At 45.8% G+C, this 27,586-nt stretch overlaps 1 protein-coding gene across 1 annotated transcript; it reads left to right on the forward strand.

The window, feature by feature from the left end:
* The first annotated feature begins 6,709 nt into the window (after window positions 1-6,709).
* Window positions 6,710-22,185, forward strand: LOC119286062 (probable LRR receptor-like serine/threonine-protein kinase At4g29180). The gene is given in 14 exon segments (XM_037565398.1): window positions 6,710-6,984; window positions 7,618-8,197; window positions 8,283-8,764; window positions 9,066-9,085; window positions 9,088-9,203; window positions 9,754-9,825; window positions 10,231-10,306; window positions 10,382-10,480; window positions 10,746-10,803; window positions 11,075-11,277; window positions 11,377-11,503; window positions 21,029-21,085; window positions 21,222-21,411; window positions 21,499-22,185. Coding segments are annotated over 14 exon segments (2,532 nt in total). The 5' UTR covers window positions 6,710-6,968; the 3' UTR covers window positions 21,935-22,185.
* The last annotated feature ends 5,401 nt before the right edge of the window (window positions 22,186-27,586 follow it).

A 27,586-nucleotide genomic window follows, 5' to 3' on the forward strand; every position in this document is an offset into this window, starting at 1 on the left:
ATGTTGCATACTGAACACAAAAGAAGTCCGGAGTTCAAATAAGTTTAAAAAACATTGAAGTGGCCATGTAACAGATGAGTAGTTCTCGTCCGAAACCCTGATACTCGGAAAGAGTATGTCTAGTTTGTACACGAAGTGCGTCCAGTTTTTGCCGTGACCCTCTCTACTCTTTCGCGCATGCTATGCAGGTGATATGATGATATACCATGCCAAGTTTCAACATTTTCAGGATTCATTTTGTAGTGATTTTCAATTTCACGGTCATTTAGCTCTCTAAACAATTAGGTAAATGACCGAAAAACAACAAATGATGTCAGAACATGTTAGAAATTGATGACGTCGCTTTAAATGCTGCATACTGAACACAAAAGAAGTCCGACGTCCAGTTTTTGCCGTGACCCTCTCTACTCTTTCACGCATGCTATGCGGGTGATATGATGATACCATGCTTCAAGCCATTCGAAATAGTGTAGACTGCACTGCACATAGCTCAGTGCAATCTATGCTATTCCGCAAGGCTTGAAGCTAATCAACATGTAGGTGAGCATTGCAACTCTTCATCATTGTCTGTGCACTCATGGCTTATAAACCGCTCATACTGCCTCTCTCTTGGCGAAATCACAAGATAGTTTGGTTAAATTGCATTACTTGTAAGTCCAGTTAACATGGATGCTTATGATGCAAGAGCAACAGCAAAAGTGAAAATTTGGCACAAATAGGTAGTTGTGTAACTAAAATAGGTAGGAGGAGAGACAGCTCTTATGTCACAAAAAAGAAGTTGTATCAAACCTTTTATGTCGGATCTAGAACAAACCAATCGGTATCGCCATCATACAGCCCAAACGTGGCTCGTGATGCATATATATGCATATCAAATGCAGGGTTGGACGTATGATGGCGAATCCGAATGATTTGTATTCAGTCGATGAACTGGTAGATGTATGCAGTCGATGAACTGGTAGATGTATGTAGTCGATGAACTGGTAGATGTATGTAGTCGATGAACTGAAAGACTTATGCAGGGAAGGCGAGAGGTGGGCTATATATAGGGTCGTCTGGCTCACAAAGTGATTGTGGTAGTTTCGATCCAACGACTCACGTACATGAGCTAGGAAGAAACACACCCTTGATCCAACGACTCGCAAGAGCTAGAAAGAAACACACGATCCGTGTGATTCTTCCTGATTGGTGGGATGCACATTAGTACCCACTCTGGGCTTCGATGAAAGTTGTAGAGGGGCTAGGGTTTCGCCATAGAGGGGCTCCGGAGCATCGGGATGGCACGAAAAGCTAGGAGTTGGCATACCATGTGTTTAAAAGTGCTCTTAGGATGGTACATGCCAAATATTCACTCACTCCTTATGTAGGGTCTTCACCGACATCGATTCCTCACTCCGAGTCTAAGTACTTATAGGCTGAAAGTACCATAACCGACGAACATGAGGGAATCTTGTGTAGAGGTGGTTCATGCCATTGTTTTGGTACTTACTAGGGACCACCCTAACAAAACCAAGCAAAGAGTTGCACATTAGTACCCACTCCGGACTCCGAAACCCTAATACTCGGAAAGAGTTTGTCCAGTTTGTACACGAAGTGCGTCCAGTTTTTGCCGTGACCCTCTCTACTCTTCCGCGCATGCTATGCGGGTGATATGATGATACCATGCCAAGTTTCAACATTTTCAGGATTCATTTTGTAGTGATTTTCAATTTCACGGTCATTTAGCTCTCTAAACAATTAGGTAAATGACCGAAAACAACAAATGATGTCAGAACATGTTGGAAATTGATGACGTTGCTTTAAATGCTGCATACTGAACACAAAAGAAGTCCGGAGTTTAAATAAGTTATTAAAAATAAAAAATAGGTGCAATGCTGGTTAATTTGCTTCAAGCCATTCAGAATAGTGTAGACTGCACTGCACATAGCTCAGTGCAATCTATACTATTCCGCAAGGCTTGAAGCTAATCAACATGTAGGTGAGCATTGCAACTCTTCGTCATTGTCTGTGCACTCACGGCTTATAAACCGCTCATACTACCTCTCTCTTGGCGAGGTGGGACTAAAAACAGTTTGCCATAACCTCATTAGTGCCGGTTCATGGTACGAACCGACACTAAATGGTGATGGTGGGGCCATAGCCTGACCGTAGGCTAACACAGCCTCTTTAGTACCGGTTCATGGCATGAACCGGTACTAAAGGTTCGCCACGAACCGGTACTATTGATCGCCGCCACGAACCGGCACTAATGTACACATTAGTGCCGGCTCTAATTCAAACCGGCACTAATGTGCTTCACGTTTGACCCTTTTTCTACTAGTGATATATGTTGAAGGGGCGGTTTACATGTGGAGTCCTCTTAGGATTATGACTAGTCTATCTCTAATACAAACTGGATACAAGTCCATGTCTTAACTCCTTGTAAGATAAACGTTCCTCATGCCTTTCCTCTTAAACCGACCCACTGTTAAACGTGAACCGGCCTTCTGGGCCTTGGGCCTTATCATCCGTCTGTCCTGCTCGCCGGATCATTAGTGAGTCATAATGACCAGGTGGGTTGCTTGTAAACCGCCAAGTCTGGCCGGGTTAACTTCCGGCCGGTTTACACCGCGGGGTATATCCCTGACATATAGGCATGCCCATCGCAGCGTACGCAGGGTCCATGATCTTTTGCTCATACTTTCTGCCCAATGGCATATCTATGTTTTTTTCCAGACGGAGATCGAAGGCATATGAGTTTCTTGGTTTGTTAGCAAAAAACCGGGTGAAAACTATTAGCATCCACCACGATTGTAATTGTCATCTCAGTAGCCATGTGAAGCAAGGTCGGCCTATGCGAAACAACTAGCCGCCCGCAAAAATATTTAGGCAGCTCTAATTTCAAGATGAATGGGCGGAAGGGAGATATGCGAGGTTCGTGTCACAATGGATCATGAAAGACTACCCATCGATAGTCATTGTTGCCACCTGGATCACGTCGTACAACTCCAGCTCCATGGCAGACCAAACTCCCCAACATGAGAACAAACATAGGCCCCGGCAGACACGCCGAGAAGTCAAGTACCAAAACCTCACCGCTCGACCCCATCATCGTTGGCACACTAGCCACCACACCAACATCCTACACCATTGGTCGGGCAACTGGCGACCACAAGATTGTGCACATCCAACATGCATGAAGCGCAAGTGGGATCAAATGTTCAAGATGATCCCCTCTTTAATACTACGTTGGAGACAACAGTGTTTCCCAACCCTATAGCAGGATCTTGACTTCCGCCTGAATAGACCCGGGAGCTGATGATCCACAAAATATCCCCGACGGCGCCTTTAAAGAGGTAACGACACCCGCGGATCCTGACATTGTAGACGACAAGCATCAGTGTTCGGATCTGCGCAACTACCACCCTCATGCAGTCGGTCAACACCGACAAGAACTCCATGGGCCAGGACAACCCCCCTCTTGTTGTGGTAACCATGCCACCGCCGCGCAGAGCCACCTCCAGCCACGCCACTCACAAATGCAAGCACACCGAAAACGATCAACTAGCAAGATTTGGTGCTTGCTCCCAACTGCAGCATCACACATCCAGCAACACATGTTGCGCATCAACCAAGCTGGGTGAGGAGGGGGCTAACGACGTGTTTTGCGTGATCTGCTTGTGTCACCAGAGAAGAGATATGAGGAACGAGACGGATCGGTATCCAGGGAGCAAAAACTCTATATTTAGTGTCAGTAATTTTTGCCTTGTAGTGAGTGTTTTGATGGAGAGCACTCGCACATCTCTTTCTGGCCCCTTCTGATATGCAATTTTATTGGTTGTTTCGGGATTTGCGAGGTTGGTTTCTGAAAAAATATTTGGTCTTTTGGATCAAACAAATCCAGATAAAATAAGGATAGCTAGTGATCTGTGCTCGGAAGTTGTTCGAATACTAGCTAATCTTCCAGTTCCAGGGATTCACTCTCTGTTACACCGGTAGAGAAGTTAATGGTGCGGCTCATGTTTTTTTTCTAGGGAAGCACTTAATATTGTAGATGACTTAGTGAGTTTTGGTGTAATCCATGTTCATCGGGTTGAGATTGTTCAATCAGATCAAAAAATATATTTAAATCTCTGAATAAATGAAGTGTGACTACATAAGTACAAGACACAACAAATCATTTTTCTTGAGGCTGGCCATAAGGGGGGCTACCGCAAAACACTAGCCACCGTCATGGCACATCGTCGGGCAAAGCTCGCGTGGTGTCAGCGGCCGGGGGGGGGGAGGTCTTGATCCGGGTGGCTTGCTGTGGAGGCGTTGGAGGGTTGTTGTGCGATAGCGAATGAGATGGGTGCTCAAGAGGCGGTCTTTGTTAGATGGTGCGCGATGACATAGTTGGTGAAGCCAGTGGTGGACTAATGGATGCAGTGTGGAACTCTTCGTTGGTGGCTTGTCCTGGCTAGATCACCGGAGAAGAGGCTGTCGATGCATGGCTATGGGCGACAGTGAGCTCGACACTAGACCCGGATTTGTCGTATAACGACATGGGTGTTATTTTTCAGGTTTTCTTTAGAAAGTCGTCGTGTTTGGTCTGGGTTGTCGAGGTGGTGGCCTTGCCTCAAGGTAGGAATAATGTTCTTCTCGCTCTACCCCTGATCCATTAGTGTGCATTACATTAGCGAAGGGCACGCAGAGCCGTGTCTCCGACGGGTCTTCTAGGATCCATTCACTTTAGGTTTTCGGTGGATCCATCAAATTCGGCCGGCTTTCATTGTATTCAGAGTTTCTACAAGCCTTTGTTGGTATTTTTTTTCTTTGGGCGGCGATTTGCTTCACAAGTCACGACTATTGGTGTCTCATGGACTGCATCGACGACTTCTGTGCCGCTGCTTCTACAAACTTCTGGGTTTTAAAAAGTTTACTCCACTGATGCGGAGTTTTAGAGACGACATCACGCTATGCCCACAACACGCCGCCAGTGGTTGCTGGAGGAACAAGACTTTGGCACCTTCCAAATTTTGAATGTAATTTTCTTATTTTGTAAGGATGTGTTCGTAGAACATGTATACTTAATATATGACCTTAGACCTTTTCACAAAAAAGTGCGTAGAGCACTGTTCTCTTTGATAGAATATTGCATCATATACCAAAAACAATATTTTTCCCCAATGATAAAACATGTCGTCGAAATTTGATAGGATAGCACAAATTTTAATTCTACTCACTCCATCTCATATTAAATGTTGTTGCTCAAACGGATGTAGCTAATGTACATCCATTTGATCGACACTTATGGGACGAAGGGAGTACAAAACACGCATGCACACAAACACACACACACTTTTTTAGGGAAAGGGCTTCACGCACATAGTAAACTAAAAAAATTTCGCGCAAACAAAACACACACACATGCAAAATCGATCTTGAGCCCACCTCACTACCCATGTCACCCCCCACCACCACAATTGGTCTTTTTTAAGGTTTGTTAATCGATAGGTGGTCGCCTTCGAGGCTATGTGATAGGGAAAAGGGTTACACTCTTCATACTTGTCCAGAGCTTGGAGAGAGTCCGGTGCCTTGACAAAGTCCAACATTTTGTGTGGCGTGATCGTTTATCTTTGTCGTGTTTGTTTGGATCGTCATTCTCTTCTTCCATTTTTTTTCTTTTTTTCTCCATGACGTAGGCGTTGGTGGGTCTCATGTTGAGTTTGGTGTGTGTGAAGATCAACTCATGTTTCCTCCCTAGCAACCTGGTTGTTGCATGCTCATTTGGGTAAACAGTTTGCATGTTGAGAATGTAGCGTCCATTGATTCGGGACGTGAGGGCAGGCGTCTTTTTTGACGATAGCGATGAAGGTCATTATGTCTAGATTGTTCAAATAGCGAGTGGCCAAGACTTCGTTTTTTCTTACAACCGTGTCGTCTTCAAAATGGATAATATTTGTTAGTGTTAGCCACACTGTTGGAGAGGACCTTAATGGATCAAATTGCTCTTCATGTTTCTTTCTTAGCTCGTTGTTGATGCCTTTGGCCCATGAGCTTTTGGGTACCTTATATCAACTGTCTAGAACTCTATATTCTTAAAAGAAATATTTTATCTTTATAAGTTATTGGTTGTTGTAGTGCTGATCGGTACATAGCTTTGTTAATGTGAAGCTCCCAGTCTAATTTTAGAGAAGGGTTATGTTTTGCTAAATATTTTAGAAAATGACTAATTTATCTTTATTTTAAAATTGACTCCGAATGCAACATCCACGTCATAACGAAAACTCTTGTAGGATTACATTGAGAATCAATCAAGTCCATTAAATTCAGGTGGGCCTATAAGTCCTTCATTGAAGAGGCACACCACTTGATAAGAAAAGATGTAACATTGTGAAAATACTTTTTTTTTCATGAAAAGCTGTTGTAAAAGAACAAAAAGCAACAATAATTATCATATTAATGCATTAAAATTAAATATATAACTCTTCAAAAAATTCTACCATCGAGATTACATTAATTGTGCTAGGAAACTACATACTGAAATTTAATATTTAAATTTGTTTATGTGTTTCAGTGATATTTAAACATTGTAACTCTGTCCTTTAAAACTATACAAATTTTATGGTATGTAAATTTTTGAAATAAACTAATTAATACTGGCAGCAAAGTGCGGCTTTATACTAGCTTTATTTTATTATGAAAAATCACTCCCTCGCCACTCCCAAAGACGAACTAGCAGTTGTTCAGAAAAAAGGGGGACGAAGTTGTTCGCTCCGCGATTCCCCACCGCCCATTACGCCGGTGAAGGATGCCCAACGGTGCGTCGCCCCCTTCCGCGCCGGCGGAGACGCTTGTTCGGTGACCGTACCTCGATAGTTGCCATCAGCCCATCACTCTACTCATTATTAATCTGCTGCCATGACGACGCTGCTGCCGCAAACCGCCCGGGCCTCCCGGTCTCCGGTGAGCTCGCAGATACTCGCCTCCGCCGCGCGCCAGGAGGCATGCTTCCTCGCCACGGTCCGCACCCCGGCCCCCGCCCTTTCCTTCAATAAAGGCTCTAAAGTTGCGGGTGCCAGGCTGCCAGTTTAGGGCTTGCGATGGATGCAATGGTATATATGTGAGGATAGTATGCGTCTTTTCGTTTGATTGCTACAGATTAGCGATCTGGCACTCGGATGTGAGGAACATATCATCGAATGATTTCTGGTATAAAGAAAATGTGACGCTCATTGACATTGAGCAGACTGCATATGGAGTCAATTTCAGGCGTATACAAAATTGCAAATACAGCCTTTACAAACAAATTGAGCTTTTGCTAATGGCAATTTTATGGGAGCAGTGTGTTCTCTTGGTTTGTTCCAAGCCTTTGTCTCCAACCCTGTTGCTGCTCTTCAGTTCGAGTAGCAGGGGTGTTTATTGAAATACAAGTTTTGCTACTACATTTGTCACTGATTTGATTTCTTCATCTCCAAGAAGACAAACAAGTCCATTGAAATAGTTATAAAAGAAAAGATCAAAACTATGTTTTCCATATAAAAAACCATGTTAAATCACTGTTTCAGGCATGTCTGGTCTAAGGATATGCAGCACAGCTGCATTCAGATCCTAACATTATTTCATTTTCATATTTTGTTCTTGTCCATTTGGCAGGTTTCATAAGCATCGACTGTGGATATACTGCAAACCAGACCTACACAGATAGCAGGACAGGCATATCATATGCAAGCGATGAGGGTTACATTGATGCAGGACTGATCCACCCTGTTGATAAAAGTAATCTGCAGACTGACCTTGCAGACCGATACCTTAACCTTTGCTTCTTTCCCAGTGGAGAGCGTAACTGCTACACGCTGCGGTTCTTTACACTGGGTGGCAAGTACCTTGTCAGGGCTGCATTTGGCTATGGTGACTATGATAAACTAAACAAAAATCCTACCTTTGATCTCTATTTTGGGGTCAATTACTGGACAACAGTGACCATTGTCAGTTCCAGTACAGCATATGTGTTTGAGATAATTGCCGTGTGCCCTGCCGACTTCCTACAAATTTGCTTGGTGAATAAAGGATCGGGAACTCCTTTCATCTCAGGGCTTGACTTGAGGTCACTGACATCAGATCTTTATCTGGAGGCCAATGTGACACAGTCTCTGGTTTTGCTCAGCTTTTTCCGTGATACAGTTGGTTTTGGGCCCAACCGCTATCACTTTGGGACAAACTATCAACACATTAGGTAAGCTGACCAAGCATTATTTAATGTTTCCTTCGTTATTGCATTATCTAGAGGTAATCCTGCTCAATGTTCTATTCAATTCAAGGTTCCCAGATGACCCCTACGACCGTATGTGGCAGAGGTATGAAAACGTAGACGGCTGGACAGACGTACCCAACAAATCCAATGGGGAAATAAAAAACTCCACAAACGACAACTATGATGCACCATCTGCAGTGATGCGTAGTGCATCCACTCCAGTGAATGACTCAAGGATGGACTTATCGTGGAGTTCAGATTCTTCCATGAATGTTGGTGTTGACCCCAAGTTCTTTCTTGTACTCTACTTTGCCGAGTTGGAAGCAGTCCAAGAGTTAAGGCAATTTGATGTCTCTGTGGATAACAACCCATTAGCTTCTGCATTCAGCCCAAAATTCTTGCTGCCTACTGTTCTCTCAGGGATTGTGCAAGGCTCAAACGAGCATAGCGTCTCCCTTGTGGCAACATCAAACTTGGCGCTTCAGCCTTTGATCAGCGCGATGGAGATATACATGGTGCGGCCAGTGAATGAATCTAACTCTTTAGATGGTATATGCTATAGCTCTGATTATTTTTAATACACCATTCATTTGTGCTACCAAGTCTAACTTGGTCAGATGGGCAAAAAGTTAACGTGGTACTTAATTTTAGTGCATGCTATTCTAGTGTAATTTACTAATGTTTGTATTTGATCTTTGATTTATACTTCTAGCATTAGCTTTTGGAATTCGCCAATTTTCATTCTTTCTTCAGTTTGTCTCGTGCAAATCCATGCCTGTGTACTTTTTATAGCATTAATGTTTACAGGATTTGTCAATGCCATTAATGGCCATGTGTCTGTGACAAATAGGTTATTTGGGCAGGGTTAGTTTTGATTTGATGATAATGCTTACAAGATCCGTAGAAAAATGCAAACTAACTTTCTTACATTTGTTCTTTTGAGAACGTGCAAAAAGAAATTGCACATCTTTGCATTAAGTGGCATAAAGCATGGGGTTGGTTGGCTGTGACCTTGTGATAGGAGTTGCACAATTAAGCTCCTTTTGTTCTTGCTACTAGGATTCAAATCAAGTGATGCTTAAAAAATTCAGATGATGTTAAATTCACAAAAGTGAGATCTTATAAATATGTACCTTAATGATAACTGGTCATGTTTAACACATCACACGACCACTGTTCTGCTGAATTTGTTTTCAGAATGCATGACTGTTTGTTTATCTTGTTAAGTCTGACTAAATTGTGCATTGCCTCTTATATTTGGCATCTTCAGCCAACGCTATGATGACCATCCAGGAGAAGTTCTCTGAAAAAAAATTGGGTGGGTGATCCATGTGCCCCTATATCTTTTGCATGGAATGGCTTGAACTGTAGTTATACTACCAACAGTCCTCCAAGAATAACAGCCTTGTGAGTTCTGATTTCTGAATCAACATAATCGTTCTATATTTGTCTGTCATTTTCTTCCTTTCTTGTACACCAGAAACTGCAGATGAAAAGTTACACTTCTATGGAAGATGATTGTTTCCTTTCCCTTGCAGAAACATGTCATCCAGTGGATTGGTTGGTGAAATTGATGCTTCTTTTGGTCAGCTAACACTGCTCCAACACTTGTATGTTCAAAAAATTGCCATATCAGACTTCCCCAGATAAGAAAGAGCGCATGTGTTTGTAGCTAGTCCGTGAATTACGAGTGCTTGCAGAGTAGAACATGTATGACCATTGATCACTCAATGCTCTGTGCCTTCCAGTAAATTTCGCTAAATAAAATCACCTTACCGTCCCTAGAAGCTACAGACTTGTAAAAGTATTGCTTTCCGTCTGAATTTCTAATCAAACTACGTCAGTCTGGCCATTTTAAACATAGTATAGAACATAAAGCATGGTAAATCTCTAGTTCAGTCATTTTTGTTCTTGAGTTTCAATTATCATATCTTGCATCGAAAGTTTTACTGCTAAAACATGGGCTGCCATACTTCACTTTTATATAAGTATATAATATTGATCTGCATTCCCAGGGATCTATCTCACAACAGTCTGTCTGGATCAATACCTGTTTTTCTTGGTCAAGTGCCAGCACTTCAATTTCTGTATGTGTTCCTGTATTCCTGCTGCCAATCCGACATATTTTTTGCAAACTTTATAGCACAGAACCGTTTCAATCTTTAGTTTCTTCGCCTCTTGCAGGGACTTGTCGAGCAACAACCTCAGTGGATCAATTCCTTGGAGTCTGCTAGAAAAAACTCAGCGTGGGCTTTTGACTTTAAGGTTTGCACATGTTTCGAGTATATTTTTGTACATCATCTCTTTGAATTACTGAATTGGAACATTCTTTGTTCATCAAATTATCTGAATGATACTTACAATAAGTTCAATATGCGATGTTTTGCTGCTGTTGTCAAATAAAAGTGGAAGTACTATTTTGACGAAAGAGGCAATTTAGTAGTTTAGCCAACAGTATTCAAGACAGTGTTTGTGTTTCTCCCCCAAAACAAATTACAGTGATTGTGTTTCTAATTTAATTCACTTCCAGTTACGGTACAATCTTTCACCTATCAGTATTCTGTTTTGCAGGGTCGACAATAACCCAGGCCTTTGTGGAAATAATACATGCAATCCGATTCAGAAAAAGAGGAGGAACAAGACAAAACTACTTCAGATTGTTATTTCAGTAATTGTTGCAGTATCACTACTAGTTCTGGCTGTATTTTTGTTTGTCATTTGGGACAGAAGGAAGAAGAGGCCAGGTAATGCAATTGACAGTACTTCATAAACAGTAGCATTGTTAAGGAAATTCAGTTGCTTGATTGTCCTTCATCCTGGATCTGTGCTATAATACGATTCATGTTTATGCTGCCCCAGATCTGGCTCATTCAACTAATACATTTGAGAACCGGAGATTCACTTACAAGGAACTTAAGCACATCACAAATAACTTCAATAGTGTAATTGGAAGGGGCGGGTTTGGCCTTGTCTATGTTGGTTGTTTGGAGAATGGTGCTTTGGTTGCTGTGAAGATGCGGTCAGAAACATCTTCACAAGGGAATACAGAGTTTTTGGCCGAGGTATATCTACATTATTTGCTCAGCTTAACAAATTAGTGGCTATGTTGCACGTATCGTATACATATTGCAGGCTCATCAATTATCATATCCATATTGCAGGCTCAGCATCTGGCCAGGGTTCACCACAAGAACTTGGTCTCCTTGATTGGCTATTGCAAGGACAAGAAACATTTAAGCCTTGTCTACGAGTACATGGATGAAGGAAACTTAGAGGACCGTCTCAGAGGTTTGTAAATTTGCCCACGTATATCATGTTGCGTAGTGTAAAATTAAGTTTGACGTAATTGTTAAGCATGTTCTGCTCGAGTAAATTTCAGCTAATAGGCATACCTTGTAGTTTTTCGTCGGAAAAAAAGAACTTTCAGATGCTCCGAGGTCATCACATTTGATATTAAACAGATGATACAGGCTCAGGGGTATTCATGACCCAAAAAGAGAGCTGGTTGTACAATGTGCGGCAATGCTTGGTCTCTTTCCAAAAGAAAAAAAATTTCAATTATGGTTGAGTCTTATTGTTATGACCGGCCAGGTCTATGGCCGCAGGAGGCCCAACAGGCAGGCTTAGGCCCGCAAGTTATCTTAGTTTTATTTTCAGATTATGGTTATATATACGAGCTGTAAGACTATTTTGGGAATTAAGCAATAAGACTATTTCTATTGCCCGGCTCCCAGAGGAGCCGGAAACCCTAAACCCTAGCCGCCTCCTTCTCTCGCCGCCGCCGCACCGTGCCAGGACGGCGCCTCGCCGCCGGCCGCCGCGCTCAAGCCCTCGCCCTTCCCCCTCCTTTCCCTACTGTCTCCGGCCAAGACCGGGCAGAACCCTAGCCGCTAACACCTTGGTATCAGAGCATTCCAGGCCCTCAAGGGGGCCCTCACGACGGGACCCGTACTGCAGATGCCGGATTTCGACCCTCCCTTCACCGTCGACTGCGACGCTTCCGGTGCGGGGTTCGGTGCGGTCCTACACCAGGGCGAGGGACCCCTCGCTTTCTTCAGCCACCCCTTTGCCGCACGCCATCTCAAGTTGGCGGCGTATGAGCGTGAGCTCATTGGGTTGGTGCAGGCAGTACGCCATTGGCGGCCCTATCTTTGGGGTCGCTCTTTCCGGATCCGCACGGACCATTACAGCCTCAAGTTCATGCTGGATCAGAGGCTCTTGACGGTGCCCCAGCACCAATGGATCAGTAAACTCTTTGGCTTTGACTTCACCGTCGAGTACCGGCCGGGTCGCCATAACACCGTCGCCGACGCCCTGTCTCGGCGTGACGCCGATGTGGACGACGGTGCGGCGGAGGGGGCGGCCTTCTGCATCATCACCGGGCCCTCCTTCGCCCTCTACGCCGACATCCGCCGGGCGACCGCTGCCGCGGCCGACTCCCTCCTCCTGCAGCAGCAGCTAGCGGCGGGAGAACTGGAGGAGCCGTGGCGCCTCGCCGATGGCCTGCTTCTCCATGGGCGCCGGGTCTTTGTTCCGGCGCACGACGATCTTCGCCAGTAGGTGCTGCGCCTCGCTCACTCGGCGGGCCATGAGGGAGTGCAGAAGACGCTCCATCGTCTCCGTGCCGACTTCTACATTCCTGGGGATCGGGCCCTGGTCCGTGATTGGGTTCGGTCGTGTGTGACGTGCCAGCGCAACAAGACGGAGACTCTACGGCCGGCTGGCATGCTTCAGCCCTTGGAGGTCCCATCTCAGGTTTGGGCGGACATCTCCATGGACTTCATCGAGGGCCTTCCCAAGGTGGGCGGCAAGTCCGTCATTCTCACGGTGGTCGACCGCTTCTCCAAGTATGCTCATTTCATCGCGCTTGGCCATCCATATTCAGCGGCATTTGTCGCACGGGCCTTCTTCGATGGCATTGTCCGTCTCCACGGGTTCCCTTCTTCGATCGTCAGTGATCGGGACCCCGTGTTCACGGGACACGTGTGGCGTGACCTTTTCCGGCTGGCGGGCGTGAAGCTACACCTAAGCACCGCCTTCCACCCTCAGACGGACGGCCAGTCTGAGATCGTTAACAAGGTGATTGCCATGTATTTGCGTTGTGTTACAGGTGATCGCCCTCGCGCATGGGTGGACTGCTTTCGTGGGCAGAGTACTGCTACAACACCTCTTATCACTCCGCCCTCCGTGCTACGCCCTTTGAGGTGGTGTATGGCCGGCCACCCCCGCCGATCCTTCCGGTTGATCCGGCCTCGGCACGGACCAAGGTAGCCGGGGCTCTTCTGAGGAGCCGTGATGAGATGCTCGCGGAGGTCCAACAACGACTCCTGCAGGCCCAGCAGTTGGCCAAACGTTACTATGATGGCCACCATCGCGAGGCGGAGTACGCGGTGGGTGATTGGGTATGGCTGCGTCTACTTCACCGCTCTACGCAGTCCTTGGACCCACGCGCGAGGAAGAAGCTCGGTCCTCGCTATGCCGGTCCCTTTGCGATCCTGGAACGCATTGGGAAAGTGGCTTACCGTCTGCAGCTTCCGACAGGCGCGCGGATCCATGATGTCTTCCATGTCGGGCTGCTCAAGCCATTCCGCGGCGAGCCACCCGCGGCGCCGCCGGCCCTTCCACCGATCACGGACGGGCATCTCCTTCCTGAGCCAGAGAAGGCGCTGAAGGCTTAGTTGCGCTGAGGCTCCTGGTAGGTGTTGATCCGGTGGACTGGACTACCAGAGGAGGACGCTACTTGGGAGCAGCGCGAGGAGTTCCGCCAGCACTACCCCGACTTTCAGCTCGAGGACGAGCTGTTTGCGCAGGCGGGGAGAGATGTTATGACCGGCCAGGTCTATGGCCGCAGGAGGCCCAACAGGCAGGCTTAGGCCCGCAAGTTATCTTAGTTTTATTTTCAGATTATGGTTATATATACGAACTATAAGACTATTTTGGGAATTAAGCAATAAGACTATTTCTATTGCCCGACTCCCAGAGGAGCCGGAAACCCTAAACCCTAGCCGCCTCCTTCTCTCGCCGCCGCCGCACCGCGCCAGGACGGCGCCTCGCCGCCGGCCGCCGCGCTCAAGCCCTCGCCCTTCCCCCTCCTTTCCCTACTGTCTCCGGCCAAGACCGGGCAGAACCCTAGCCGCTAACACTTATGCTCCCGCAAACATTTTCCAAACTCTTAAGAAGGAAGCAAGTTCTACTTATGTTTCCTTGTGTGACCAGACATGGAAGATGGAATGGACCCCATTCTCATGCAGGACTCTTTGACCACCAAACAAATCATTTTCCAAAATGTTTCTTCAGCATATAATATGAAATGCATGATTTCTTAAATAACATCAACTGAACTTGGTTGGTTACACCAATATTTTCTTATTTGAGAAATGCAAAAGCTTTGTGTTCTATGCATCTTACATTCTTAAGAAGTTGGTCCTGATTCTCTCAACATGCAAAGTGTCCACCTCAACATCCCACTAAGCAATGCATTTAAGTCATGCACACATGCCATATCAACAAGCATACAATCAAACACCCTATACATGCCCGATGCCACATCAATTTTTCCTCTACTCATGCAGCCACGTCATCTTTTTTACCATTCACTTCATGCCCATACACTCAACCATCGATCATGTGTTCCTGCTTGCCTTCCCATACTTCTTGCACATTTTTTTAGCAAACCGTACTTCTTGCACATGGGTTGATGCATTGATAGAATAAGAGTATGTACAAGCTGAAATGGGACACCCAAGATTAAAGCATGACACCCCTAGCCGCTAGGCACCACCTCAACTGGCAGCAAAGCCGCAAGACCTTTCACGCCAGCTGCCACCCATTGTCGGGCTTCCGACTTGATCGAGTCAAGGAAGGAAGGCATGCTAAGTTGAGCATTGTCGAAGATGATCACGTTGATACACCAGGCCACTAGCATGATGGCCGAGGCCATGCCCTTCCAAGCAGAGGTCGGAACGGAGCGACACGTCCGAAGCCACCAGTCCGCGAAGTCGTCCTCTGCATCTGGATGGCTCGCCGTCAAACGCAGCCAGGAAAGGGCCTCGTGCCACACTAAGCACGAGAAGGAGCAGGCAGTGAGGTGATGAGCCATCGTCTCCTCCGATTTATCACATAACACACAACATGGTGTGTGCTAAAGGCCTTGGCCCGCTAGGCGTTTAGTAGTCCAACAACGATCCTGAGGGGCGAGCCAGATGAAGAATTTGATCCTCAGGGGAGCCCAAGACTCCTAGTTTAACTTCCAAGGGCTCGAACCGACGACCCCCTAAAACATGCTGTCATAGCAGCTCTTGGACGTGTACTGGTAATCATGGGTCCAACGTCACTGCAGGACATCCGAAGAGGTGGAAAGCTGCACCCGGCTCACCATCCTCCAGACCTGGATGTACCACCAAAGGGCCAGAGGGCTAAAGGCTCCCTAATGTCCGTGATCCATCAGCAGCCAGCGATAGCCTCATTAACGGTCCGCCACTCCGTGGTGCGGCCAGAGACAAACTTAATGAGTTCAGGCACAATCCCTGAGTTGGCGTGGCCGTCGAGCCAACGGTCCTCGAAGAATAAGGTAGAAGTTCCACTGCGAACCACCATCTTTGTGGATGCGTAGAACACCCCATGCTCCTCGCGGGAGAATTGCATATCGAGGCCCCTCCAAGGGCGGAAGGGGTCGGTGTGCATCCTCCAGAACCAAGGATCCGTAGGCTGATCGTAGTCCAGCCAAGGTCTGAAACACATAAGCCCCTCAGGCAGAGTGGTCTGCACAACTTGAACAAGTTGATGTGGCAGTGACTGCCCTTCGTAGTTGCCCTACCCACCCAAAGGAAACCCCTAAGGATTTTGTCAACCTGCTTTTTGGTCGTCTTGTTCAAGCCTAGGACCATCATTTGATGAAGGGGCATGGTAGCCAAGACCAACTTGACCAAGGTTAGATGACCCCTTTTGCCATCATGGATACCCTCCACGTGGGAAGGCGATTCGCGATCTCGCCGACCAAGGGCTGGACCGCCACACCCGACAACTTTCGCAGAGCGAGGGGGATCCTAAGGTACTTGATTGGGAAGGTAGCAAGCTGGCACTCCACAACCGATGCCACCTCTAGGACCTCCTCGTGAGTGTTAAGCTTCATGCTCTAGCCAACGCAGCCGAAAGTCCGAACCGATGGAAAGGGCTAGGCAATCCACATATACACTTCAACCCCCCATCTCGCGTGTGACGCGGGAAGTTAACACGTGGATAGACTCAAAGATATAGCTCAAGAGGCCTATACGTGGGCAGTGTTGAAGTGTATATGTGGATTGCCTAGCCCTTTCCATCAGTTCATACTTTTGGTTGTGTTGCCCAGTGCATGAAGCTTAACATGGTATCATAGCCCAAGGTCTTGAGTTCAAGTCTTGCCTTACGCAATTTATCCAATAAATGTTGTCCCCCCCCCCTTTGTGTCCACGTATAAACCTCTTGAGCCATACCTCTGAGTCTATCCACGTGTTGACTTTTCGCGTCACACATGAGGGGGTGTTGAAGTGTATATGTGGATTATCTAGCCCTTTTCATCAGTTAAGACTTTTGGTTGCGTTGGCTAGTGCATGAAGCTTAACATGGTATCGGGGCTAAGGTCTTCCCCCGCTGATGGGTGAACTGTTTAGGTGCATACAACTTGCAACCAAAAGGTTCAGGGTTCAAAACCCAGTAAACGCAATAAAGAATTGCGGCCTTCCCCGGCCCGCTACCCACATCATAACTCCAAAGGAGCATAGACATGAGGAGGAGTGTTGGAGTATAATGTATGACCCTTTAGCACAGTTTGGACTTTTGGTTGCGTTGGCTAGTGCATGAAGCTTAACATTGTATTGGAGCTAAGGTCTTGAGTTCAAGTCCTGGCTTTCGCAATTTATCTAAAAATTGTCGCTGCCCCCCTTTGTGTCCATGTGTAGACTTCTGGAGCCATACCTTTGAGTCTATCCACGTGTTGACTGCATGAAGCTTAACAAACACAAAAGGGGGCAACAACAATTTTTAGATAAATTGCGAAAGCCAGGACTTGAACTGAAGACCTTAGCTCTGATACCATGTTAAACTGCATGCACTAACCAACATAATCAGAAGTCTTAACTAATGGAAAGGGCTTGGCAATCCACATATACACTTCAACAGTAAGAACAACCAATGGGAGACACCGAGCACTTTGCAGAATTGGTGTGCAACCTAGAAGTGTGCCCAAAAAGCACGAGCGAGCTATGAATGACAAGCAGTTCCTATCGATCCGGATGACGGAAGATAACGACTCGTCAATGTACAAAAAGATGCATGTTGTAGTTGTCAGGTCGACGGGTGCTAAGCGACGAAGCAATCCAACTTCCTTGGCCTTGGCCATCAACCTATTGAGTCAATCAGACCCTTGTGGTGCCAAACCGGCGGGCCCGTCTCTCCGTTGACCATCACCCTCGTCCTACTAGAGGATAGCATAATGGCAATCCACTTGCGGAAACACAGGCCAAAGCCAACCCCGCATAGGACCTCAAAGAGTAGCGGCCACGACACTGAATCGAACGCATGACCCATTCAAGCTTAACCATGGTGTTTGGCTCTCCCAACCGATGTAGGTATCTCACCATCTGTTCAGCCAACATGGAATTATCATGTATGCAGCGCCTCGAAATGAACACGCATTGGTTCTCCTCTACCAACACCCCCAATCTCCACGAGAACCTAACAGCCGAGACTTTGGCCACCAACTTGGCGAAGATGTGAATGAGGCTGATGGGGTGGTAATCCTTCAAGGAGAGGCATCCGATCTCTTGGGTAACCGGATTACAAGGCCTGATCCAAACCCTGGAATCCTCGCCCACAAAGAGAGTGCAGCTTGGCGAAGGCGGCCAGGACATCGGCCTTCACAATTCCCCAGCAAGACTAGATGAACTCCGCATGAATTCATCTGGTCCATGTACCTTCCCACGTGGCAACTGACGCACCACCTCCCAGACTTCCTCCATAAAGGGTCCTTCGTAATGGGCGCATCTAGGTCGGCCATGTCCTCCGAGTGTGAGCCTATAAGTCCAGGTTAAGCGAGAACTCACGTTGCTCGAACGTACCAAGAAGCGAGTTTAAGTGCTGAAAGGAAGCCTCGGCCAGGGCCGCATTGCTGGAAACCATCATGCCATGAACTGTTAGGTTATGGGCTACCTTCTTCTGCTTCCTGTTGTTTGGCGTCGCCCTCGCCCAATCAGGAAATCTTCGAGCGTTGTCGAGCCATGGCGCACTCCATCGAAGCGAGCCCTTGGTATGCATGCTTAAGCTTAGCACACAGCTGACGCTAGGGATGTCAACCGGGTCCCGTTTAGTCCCGTTTAAAGTCCACTTATGATATGATAGTTTAAAAAAGTTTTTTGTTTGTTTGAGGAAAATGAACTATCAAGCTAGCAAAAATTGACTAAACGGGATTGCGGACGCCATTTATTTGCCACTTACATCCCTAGCTGACGCCCGAGCTCCGAGAGCTACCTCGACTCCATAGACACATCAAACCGAAAAATGAGCTCACGAGCCAGCATGGGATGGAGCTTGACTCGTCCCACCTGCCTGTTGCTCGAACTCATCAAGCGATGAGTTGTGCTCTTGAGCTGAGCGACGAGCCTCTGGAAGGGTCAGCCTCATCGGCCACGAGCGCCCAACCTTCCATGACCTTCTCCCCAAAGCTGCCCCGCTTGACTGAGAACCTCTAGAACTAGAATCGCCGACGACACGGGGTGTGTGGCGTGCAATCTAGGAGGAGGGGGTAGTGGTCGGAGATGATTGTGGAGAGGTAGAGGAGTGAACAACAGTGGTGAAACTCCTCCCAGTCGACGGTGCAAAACAAGATTGACCAAAGTGGGAGCACCATGCTTGTTAGATCACGTGTAACGCCGACCGTGGAGGTACATCTCCTTAAGCATACCATGATTGAGGAATGAACAGAATCACCCCATCATATGCGGCAGTGGAGGTTGTCATTACTCTTGTCCTTATCACGATAGATCTTATATTGAAATCACCGCAAACCACCCAAGGGCCCGGCCGTGCCACTCGCACATCTCCCATCTCGTCGAGGAAAGCGATCTTGGGCGCGTCCTCCTGCGGTCCATAGACGCAGGTCAACCACCAATGGTCCCCCATGAGGGGGAAGACCAGATCCATGGCACAGTTGTCGAACAAGTGAACATGTGCACACACGCATTACCACCGTCAAAGCAACTAGGTCTCCTGGCCTCCCATTTCGGCAACTTCTGGTCTCCTGGCCTCCCATTTCGGCAACTTCTGGTCTCACACACCACGCAGCGGCGACCCCATGTGCCGGCGAGGCAAGTGGCGAAGATAGTGAAGGTCAAATCGGTCACCGGAGCAGCTTAGATCTTTTCCCCTCACTCATTGATTCTTGGTAAGTGGTAATCTAATAATCCTGTCTACATCATTAATTTGTTCTAGACCGTACACTGCTCTCTAGGTTTACCGAAAAAGGCTTTCGCCCCGCTTTGTATATAAAGCAAAGATCATCAACAACCCGGTACAAACGCACGCCACCAGAACACATGCACATACCCAAGGCAGGACACATAGGCGGTGAGGGCAGCAACACCTCCCCTAGCACTACATGAGCAACCGGGGGCCTCAACCGTGACTACGCCACCGCAAAGAGATGCAACTACATACGACGAACCGTGGGCCTCCAAGGCGGTGCCTTCAGGAAGGTTACGACACCGAAGCGCCGCCACCACCCGACCCAAGGATCAGAGTTTCCCCTGGAGCAACACGATGGGCAATGAGAGCCGCGTCGACGACTTCAAGAAGGGAACGAGCTTCGCCGCCGCCGGTCCGTCCGAAGATAGAACAGGTTTTCACCCCGGCCAGTATTCACCGCCACTGAACGTCACACCCCGGCTACCACGCCGCCCACACGGCCATAGCCACCGGGCAACACCAAGCCCGGGCTCTGCCCAAGAGCACCGTGCTACCACCACCAGGGCCGCCGCCCCGGCCTCCAAGACCTTGACACCAGGGCCACTGCTCTCTAGGTTTGAGAACCACATAAGCTCAATCTAATTTTTTTTTTTGAGGATTTTCTTCTGCACTACAGATTTGTTCTATTCAGTATGTACTGTATACGTTATTTTGCAACTAAGATGGGCAAAATCAACATAAATTTGTTTGAAAGCTATAAATTCTAGCTTGTTGCGGTAGTATAAAATTTCTTGTCTCCCCTCCCCCGCGCGAAATTCCTACTTACCTCCGCCACTGACCAATACCCCTGTTTCGAGAGCCGGCAAGCAGAAATAATCATCAAAATCCATGCATAAGGCTTCCATAACCAATACAGAGGACACATCCGACAACTTAGTCTCCTTGAGACACAATAGATTTGCCAGTCGTAGCGACAAGGCTCCTAACACCCATGCGACAGGCCCGATCATTTAGCCCCGACACATTCCACACTGACTTCTTAAGGTCGTTCGGCATTGAAACACAACGGAACACCTGCACGGACCGTGGAAGTCAGACTGCAATGGGACCACCTCCAACCTGCCCGACATCCGCTGAGCCACCACAAAGTGATCCTAAGGACCAACCGTACAGCTCTGCCATAGCCTCGATCCTGTTGTCACTTGACAGGAGCTCAAACATCCGGTGGTAACTTAGTTCGCTGAAAAGCTCAGACTGAGCGAAAGGGTTACATACTTACATGTGATATAATACTTCATCAGGTTACCAGGTCTACTAATTTCTCTTATTTATTAATTCTTTATTTATGTATGTATTTTCTATTTATCTTGCCCACAGGTCAAGAATCTCTTAATTGGCTGCAGCGCCTTAAAATTGCATTGGACTCTGCTCACGGTACGCAGCAAGTATAAATAAATTTTGCAAATGTTGGATGTTGTCCATATGTGTATCCAAACGTTTTCTCTTTGATTTTGAGTTGTGATAGATCATCTATGCACTCTAACTTAAATTATCTATGCAATTCTTATAGGACTGGAGTACCTACACAAATCTTGCAGCCCGCCATTGATCCACAGAGATGTTAAGACCGGGAACATCCTTCTTACCACAAATCTCCAGGCCAAGTTATCAGATTTTGGGCTGACAAGGGCTTTCAGCAGTGAAATGGTAACACACATGACCACCCGACCTGCTGGTACCCTCGGATACCTGGACCCGGAGTATGCATGTTTTGACCCTAGTTTTTTCACATTTCTTGTAGAATAAACTGAGTTCTGAGAAGTCTGATGTGAGTTGACCCTGAACAGGTACTACGCCACCTCTCATCTCAGCGAGAAGAGTGATGTGTACAGCTTCGGCGTGGTCCTCCTGGTGCTCATCACAGGCCAGCGAGCGATCATCACCATTAGCGACACAGAGAGGAATAATATCACTATTTGGGCGCGCCACGGGCTGTCTGAAGGTGACATTGACAGCGTGATCGACCCGAGGATAAGAGGGGACTGCGACATCAACTCCGTGTGGAAGGTAGCGGAGCTGGCACTCCAATGCACTCAGCACACGGGGCGGGACCGGCCAACGATGACGGAGGTCGCGGAGGGGATCAGCGAGAGCTTGCAGCTGGAGACCTCGTCGCGATCCATGAGGTGCAGCTCGAGTGGGACAGGCGGTTCAGCACTCGCTGACGGCGAGCCTGTTGGTGCGCTTGAGACGGAACTGATTGGAGAAACATCAGCGCGTTGATTTTCCTGGATTAGAGGTTTAAGCCAATATTGCTGATATAGGAAAACATGTAGGCTTGAGACGTAGTAACTGATTGGTGAGCTTGAATAAAATAGGTGCTACGAAGGTTTATAGCAACCAATGCAAAGTGGCAAGAAGACTTAACAACTAATCTCCCTAGGCTAAGTGCAAGTGTATTAGGGCATGTACAATGGTGGCATATGGATACATATGTCCCATAACAAAAAATAATTTGAGGCACCTACATTAAATTTTTCTCTCCAATGCAAGCTATCATTAATGGGCCTCATTAAGAAATAAAAAATAAAGACTAGTACACATGCATCTCTACTTTTCACTTCAACCTTTTCAGCCTTTATCATCGGACCACACATTTTCTCTTCAAGCACCCGCCTCATGAAAAGGATCCCGCTTTTCTATCCGAACCTACTTTACGCCATATCCGATCCTATATGACATGCGAGGCATCACCTTGAGGCTATGCATTGTACATGCCCTTATTAGGCTTGGCAACTAATCTTCCTCATGCGTAGATGCTTAGGGTTCTCCCAATGCAGGTTTCTTAGCATTGGTTTCGTAGGTATTTTACTGAAGTGGCATGGTAGTTGACGAAGAGAGAGAAATGGGTTCCTCTTGTTTCTTTCCCAAACCCTAGGCGGCTAGGCCAAACTCTCCCCTTCAGGCTTCGCCGGCGAGCCTGTGGATTCGTCCCTCTCTGCTTGCCGCTTCGGCGATGGTGATGGGGAAGAGAATTTCGATGCCTCCGCTCCGTTTAGTAGTTTAGGTTAGGGTTTTCTAGTCCTCGCAGGTGCGGCACCGGGGCTGATGGCGGTGCTTTTTCTTTGAGTTTGTTTTTCAGGCTTTGATCCTCCCCAAGTTTGTCAGTCTGGACATAGTCGGCGGAGCTCTGACATAGATTCCTGCCGTCTTTTTGGGGTGATGGGATTAGGGTTTCTCATCATGCGGTGAGAGTTGGTGTCAGGTGTTTTAGATCTATGCAAGGTTTCAACGACGACAACTATAGCTCGAGGGTGATGGTCCTTAGGGGCACATACACAGACTTCCCGGCTATCATCGTCAAGATCAAGTCTCGGTAGGGGAACGGCGACAGCGACACGTGGGTCGTTCTGGCGATAGTAGTGTTTGTTTGGCGGTCACGAAATCTTGATGTAATTTTTATTTTGTTTGAGATATTTTGTACTTTCGGTAATTTTTTATAATAGATCTGATCATTTTCGCAAAAAAAAGAGAGAAAAGGAGGTTGTAGCTTAGCTAACATACAACCCTTGCATGTGATCAAAAGAGAAAGAAAATCTGCTAGCTCAATCACATGTATGCATGAGCCCAAAATCATTAAATTTTGATACAACCCTAAGAAACAATGCATTAGAGTAAGTCTAATAAGGTATAGTGAGCATGCTATAAGGATTAAAATAGTTTTTTTATGGGTTGGAGATGAGAGAAGAGGAGAGAGGCGGAAAGCAGACTGTAGATTAACAATCAACTGTAACAGGGGCTTTAAGAAATATTGTGAGAGTCTAAGGTGGGTCATTTATTAATAAAGTAGCAATTCTTAATAACTAGTTAGTACTATGCATGTTGATTATTAGGTCAGCTATATATATAACGCGACAACCTCGTATAGCCGATTGTTGGCTATACTATTAACCATGCTCTTAGGCTTGTTGTCCTTTAGGCAGTGGCGGAATTAGAACTTTTGCGAAGCCTGAGCGAGCTTAAGCCTAAGTGCCCAATCTAGAATCAAAATCAGGTATTCAAATATTCAACATATCAAATATCTTCAAACATTCGAAGAAGCCCAGGTAAAAATGCAAACATATTGTAGTCATACAAATGCAAACATATGGTAGTCATACAAATGTAATTTTAAAGTCAAAAAATATATAATGTAGCAATATTTGGTTCATAGACCACAATAGAGTTGATACTTGGCAACAAAAGTCATACAACCAAGACATGCATTGAACCAAATTTGCCATGTTACCACCAAAATTATAGACATCCAAATTATAATCCAAACATCCTTGAAGAAACTACAAGATAAGAAATTTGTAATTCATAAAAATTAAAAGTTGTGATTTGTGAGTATATTTAAATTTTGAAGTTAACATTCAACTATTAGAACCTTTTCTTTCGAAAAGGAGGTCGAAGCCCCTAACATCTCCATCCAAGATTCCAAGGACACACATAACCATCTTTACTAAATTATTCAATAAAGAGTGAAGCCCGAGTCACTGCAACACTCCGCGCCGCCTGCCAAGATCCAGTTGACAAATCAGGGTAAGCACACCACCACCGGATATGCCGCCAGCCCCGCATGTCCGCCGACACGCCGCAACCACAAGGCAAGGCCGGCGCCTCCACTCGCTCCACTTGTCCTGCACCAGCCATTGACGAGAGGGCACAGGGGAAGGGAGGCCTCGCCGCCGCCAGCGCCAGCTGGGCTTCGCCCGACGACACCTGCCGATGATGGTGAGGATAATGAACGAGAGGGAGGAAAGTTGGTGTGGCTGCTAGGGTTTTCCCTCGGGTCGCTCACCGGAGCGGCTCAAGACTCGAGAGGGATGAGTTGGATATCTGCATCACTATCGAGAACAAATACCTAAAGCAAAAATTAAATTTATGAAGTCATGATCATCCCCCATATAATTCCCCGCGCTTTGATCTCAAAATTGAAGTCTTAAGTCTATCGATCAATATCCACATGAATAGATCAGTTCTACCTACTCACGAAAGAGGAGACGAGTAGTCAAGGATGCAATCCGTTCCTGTCTTCTTGGGGATGGATCAGCTCTGCCGGCGGCTGGCCGCGCACCCATGCCAATGCCAGCCTCTGCTCGCCGCCAGTCTATCTCCTGGATACACGGTCGTGGCGATACGCGTGAGCGAGAAAGCAAAGGAACGAACGAGGTGTAACGATCAATAGTGGGATATAGAAGTGGCTTTTTTAAAATCACTAATTAAGGAGTATTCTCTTCAAAGATAACTCTCATCTTCTCAGGTTATAACAGATGTCACACTGCATGCACGTCACTTGTTGTAATCTATGAGTTTTTTTTTCGTACATCCTTTATTTAAAACATTTTATCTCTTAAATTGTGCGTCCAAATCTTAAACCGTTTTCATCATTGGATTCCTCGCGTAGAGATTTTCAAAACTAGATCTCATATTAATATGTTTTGACGAACTTTTTTTTCAGAAAAAAACGGACGGGAAAAACGAGTCAGGAGCATTTTTTTTTTCTTTCCGAAAGAGGCACGCCCGTGCCTCTCGCGAAAGCACAACCGTGTCTCTCGCGGAAGCAAAACCGTATCTCTCACAGAAAAAAATAGAAAACATAATTTTTTTCGTTTCCGAGAGGCACGACCGTGCCTCTCACGAAAGCACAACCATGCCTATCGCGAAAGCAAAACCGTGATTCTCGGAAAGAAAAAAAAACAGAGATCATGTTTTTTTCCGTTGCTAGAAGCACGACCATGCCTCTCGCGGGGAAAAAAAATGTTTTTTTCGTTTTCGAGAGGCACAGCCGTGCCTCTCACGAACCGTGTCTCTTACTGAAGCAAAACCGTACCTCCCGCGGAAGAAAAAAAACGTGTTTTTTCATATTTTTTTAATTGTCCAAAAGCTAAGGAAGACCGATGAAAAATCAAAAAATCATTTTTTAAAAAAAATTCATTTACAAACATAAAAAATGTGTGCGAAAAAATAAAAAATAAATAAAATCCAAAGAAAACGTCCAGAGCGTGCCAAGTGATGGGCTCTCAGCCCAGCCCAAGTAATCGTTGGAAGGCTTTTGAAGAAGCACTTGCCAACTAGTTGCTCCCGCATTTTTCTATTATGACAGTGCATCGTACAACGTGAGCGCATACGGCGAACCTGGGCACTGCCTAGGAAGGTCGGGTGCTGGCTCCGCCGCTGCTTTTAGGTTTTTATATCTTATATGATAATGTGCTAAGAGACGGTGCATTAGGAGAGACCTTAACTTTTGTATTTAAGTTTCATTTATTTGTTGAGCAACTAACTTTTTTGTGCATTTTTTAACATCAGTATAAACACAAGCACTCATATACACATGCATATACTCACCTCTATGAATGTACACACGCACACCCTATCCCTATGAGCACCTCCGAAAAATTATCATGTGAATGTACACACGCACACCCTATCCCTATGAGCACCTCCGAAAAATTATCATTTTGGGATTTACGAAGTCACCATAGACGCCTCGTTGTCAACGGGAACGTCTCCTCCCACTGAATGCGCATCGCCGGAAATTCTGAAATAAATTCAGAAACAAATGCGAGCACCAGGATTTGAACCTTGGTGGGCTGGGGATACCACAGTCCCTCTAACCATCCAACCACAGATTGGTTCGCTCTTTGTGCATTCGTTGGTAAGCATTTTGCATAGATTCACATATTTGGCATAGATTTTCCCCGTTGACCAAAGCCTGGGACAAGAAAAAAAAAAGATCAAAAAAGGAATTGAACCAACGAACTCCTGTAAAGGAGGAACGAATTACCCTTTCAATTCATTGTCGTCTTGCTCCTTCCATGGTTTAAACGCCCCATGGGCAATAGGATTTCTAGGTTTTCATATTAAGCACTCCTTCCTTTTCGATTTATAAGGCTCAATTTAAAAATCTCACCAATCAAGATAGATGATGAATGATAGAATATTTTTTGTAGTTTGCAAAAGCACCCAATTAATGCTCTTGTTTTTCTCAAAAAATTATGTTTACGAATGCATTAATTACAATGCATGCATGCATAAAGTGCATGCATTGGTCAGTTTTCTCTTAATACTTGCATGCAATGATTTAATGCACCTTGAAGTCTGAACATGTGATGGAGAACAATCAAATTGAGCCTTATAAAATAGAAAAACTAAAATTTTGAGATAAGCCCTATAAACCAGAAAGGAAGGAGTAATTTTTTCGTTAATCTTTCTAATTCCTGCCTTGTTCAAGGAATTAGTTTGGCTAGGCAAATAAGAGCATTGAAATCTGTAGCACCTTAAAGATCGAGAGCATGTAAGCAATGCTTGCCGCTACATGCAGGTCATGAGGTTGGTCATAGTGCGAGTAACTTACTCCCGTGCATAAGTCATTTTATGAAAACCAAATAATTTCAAAACATTTAGGTACATTACATTAACTCCCACATTGTTCCTTGACATAAATAAAATGAATCAACCAATAAAAAACGTGAGGCGTATAAATTTTTAATGACTTGAAACTACCTAGCACGACATGCAGTGATGAGTTGATTACATGCAATGGTATTAATTACCAAATAAACATTAGATTCTCTCATTTCCTCCTCCGCCTTGGTCACAATGCACAACATAAGATGACTTATGCACCGATACAAAGGGAGTAACAAGTAACGTAGTGCATTTCAAGATAAATTTGCTTATGTGGTATATAGAGAAGAGAAATGTTTGAAATAACATAATATGTTACTAACGCAGCCCAAAGTAAAATAGTCTATAATGTAATAAACGCAATCGTTATTTATATACTCTTTCCGTCCCAAAATTCTTGTCTTAGATTTGTCTAAATACGAATGTATTAAGTCACGTTTTAGTATTAGATACATCCACATCTAAAAAAATCTAAGACAAGAA

Source organism: Triticum dicoccoides, chromosome 4A (assembly GCF_002162155.2).
Source record: "Triticum dicoccoides isolate Atlit2015 ecotype Zavitan chromosome 4A, WEW_v2.0, whole genome shotgun sequence".
NCBI classification, from domain to species: Eukaryota; Viridiplantae; Streptophyta; class Magnoliopsida; order Poales; family Poaceae; genus Triticum; species Triticum dicoccoides.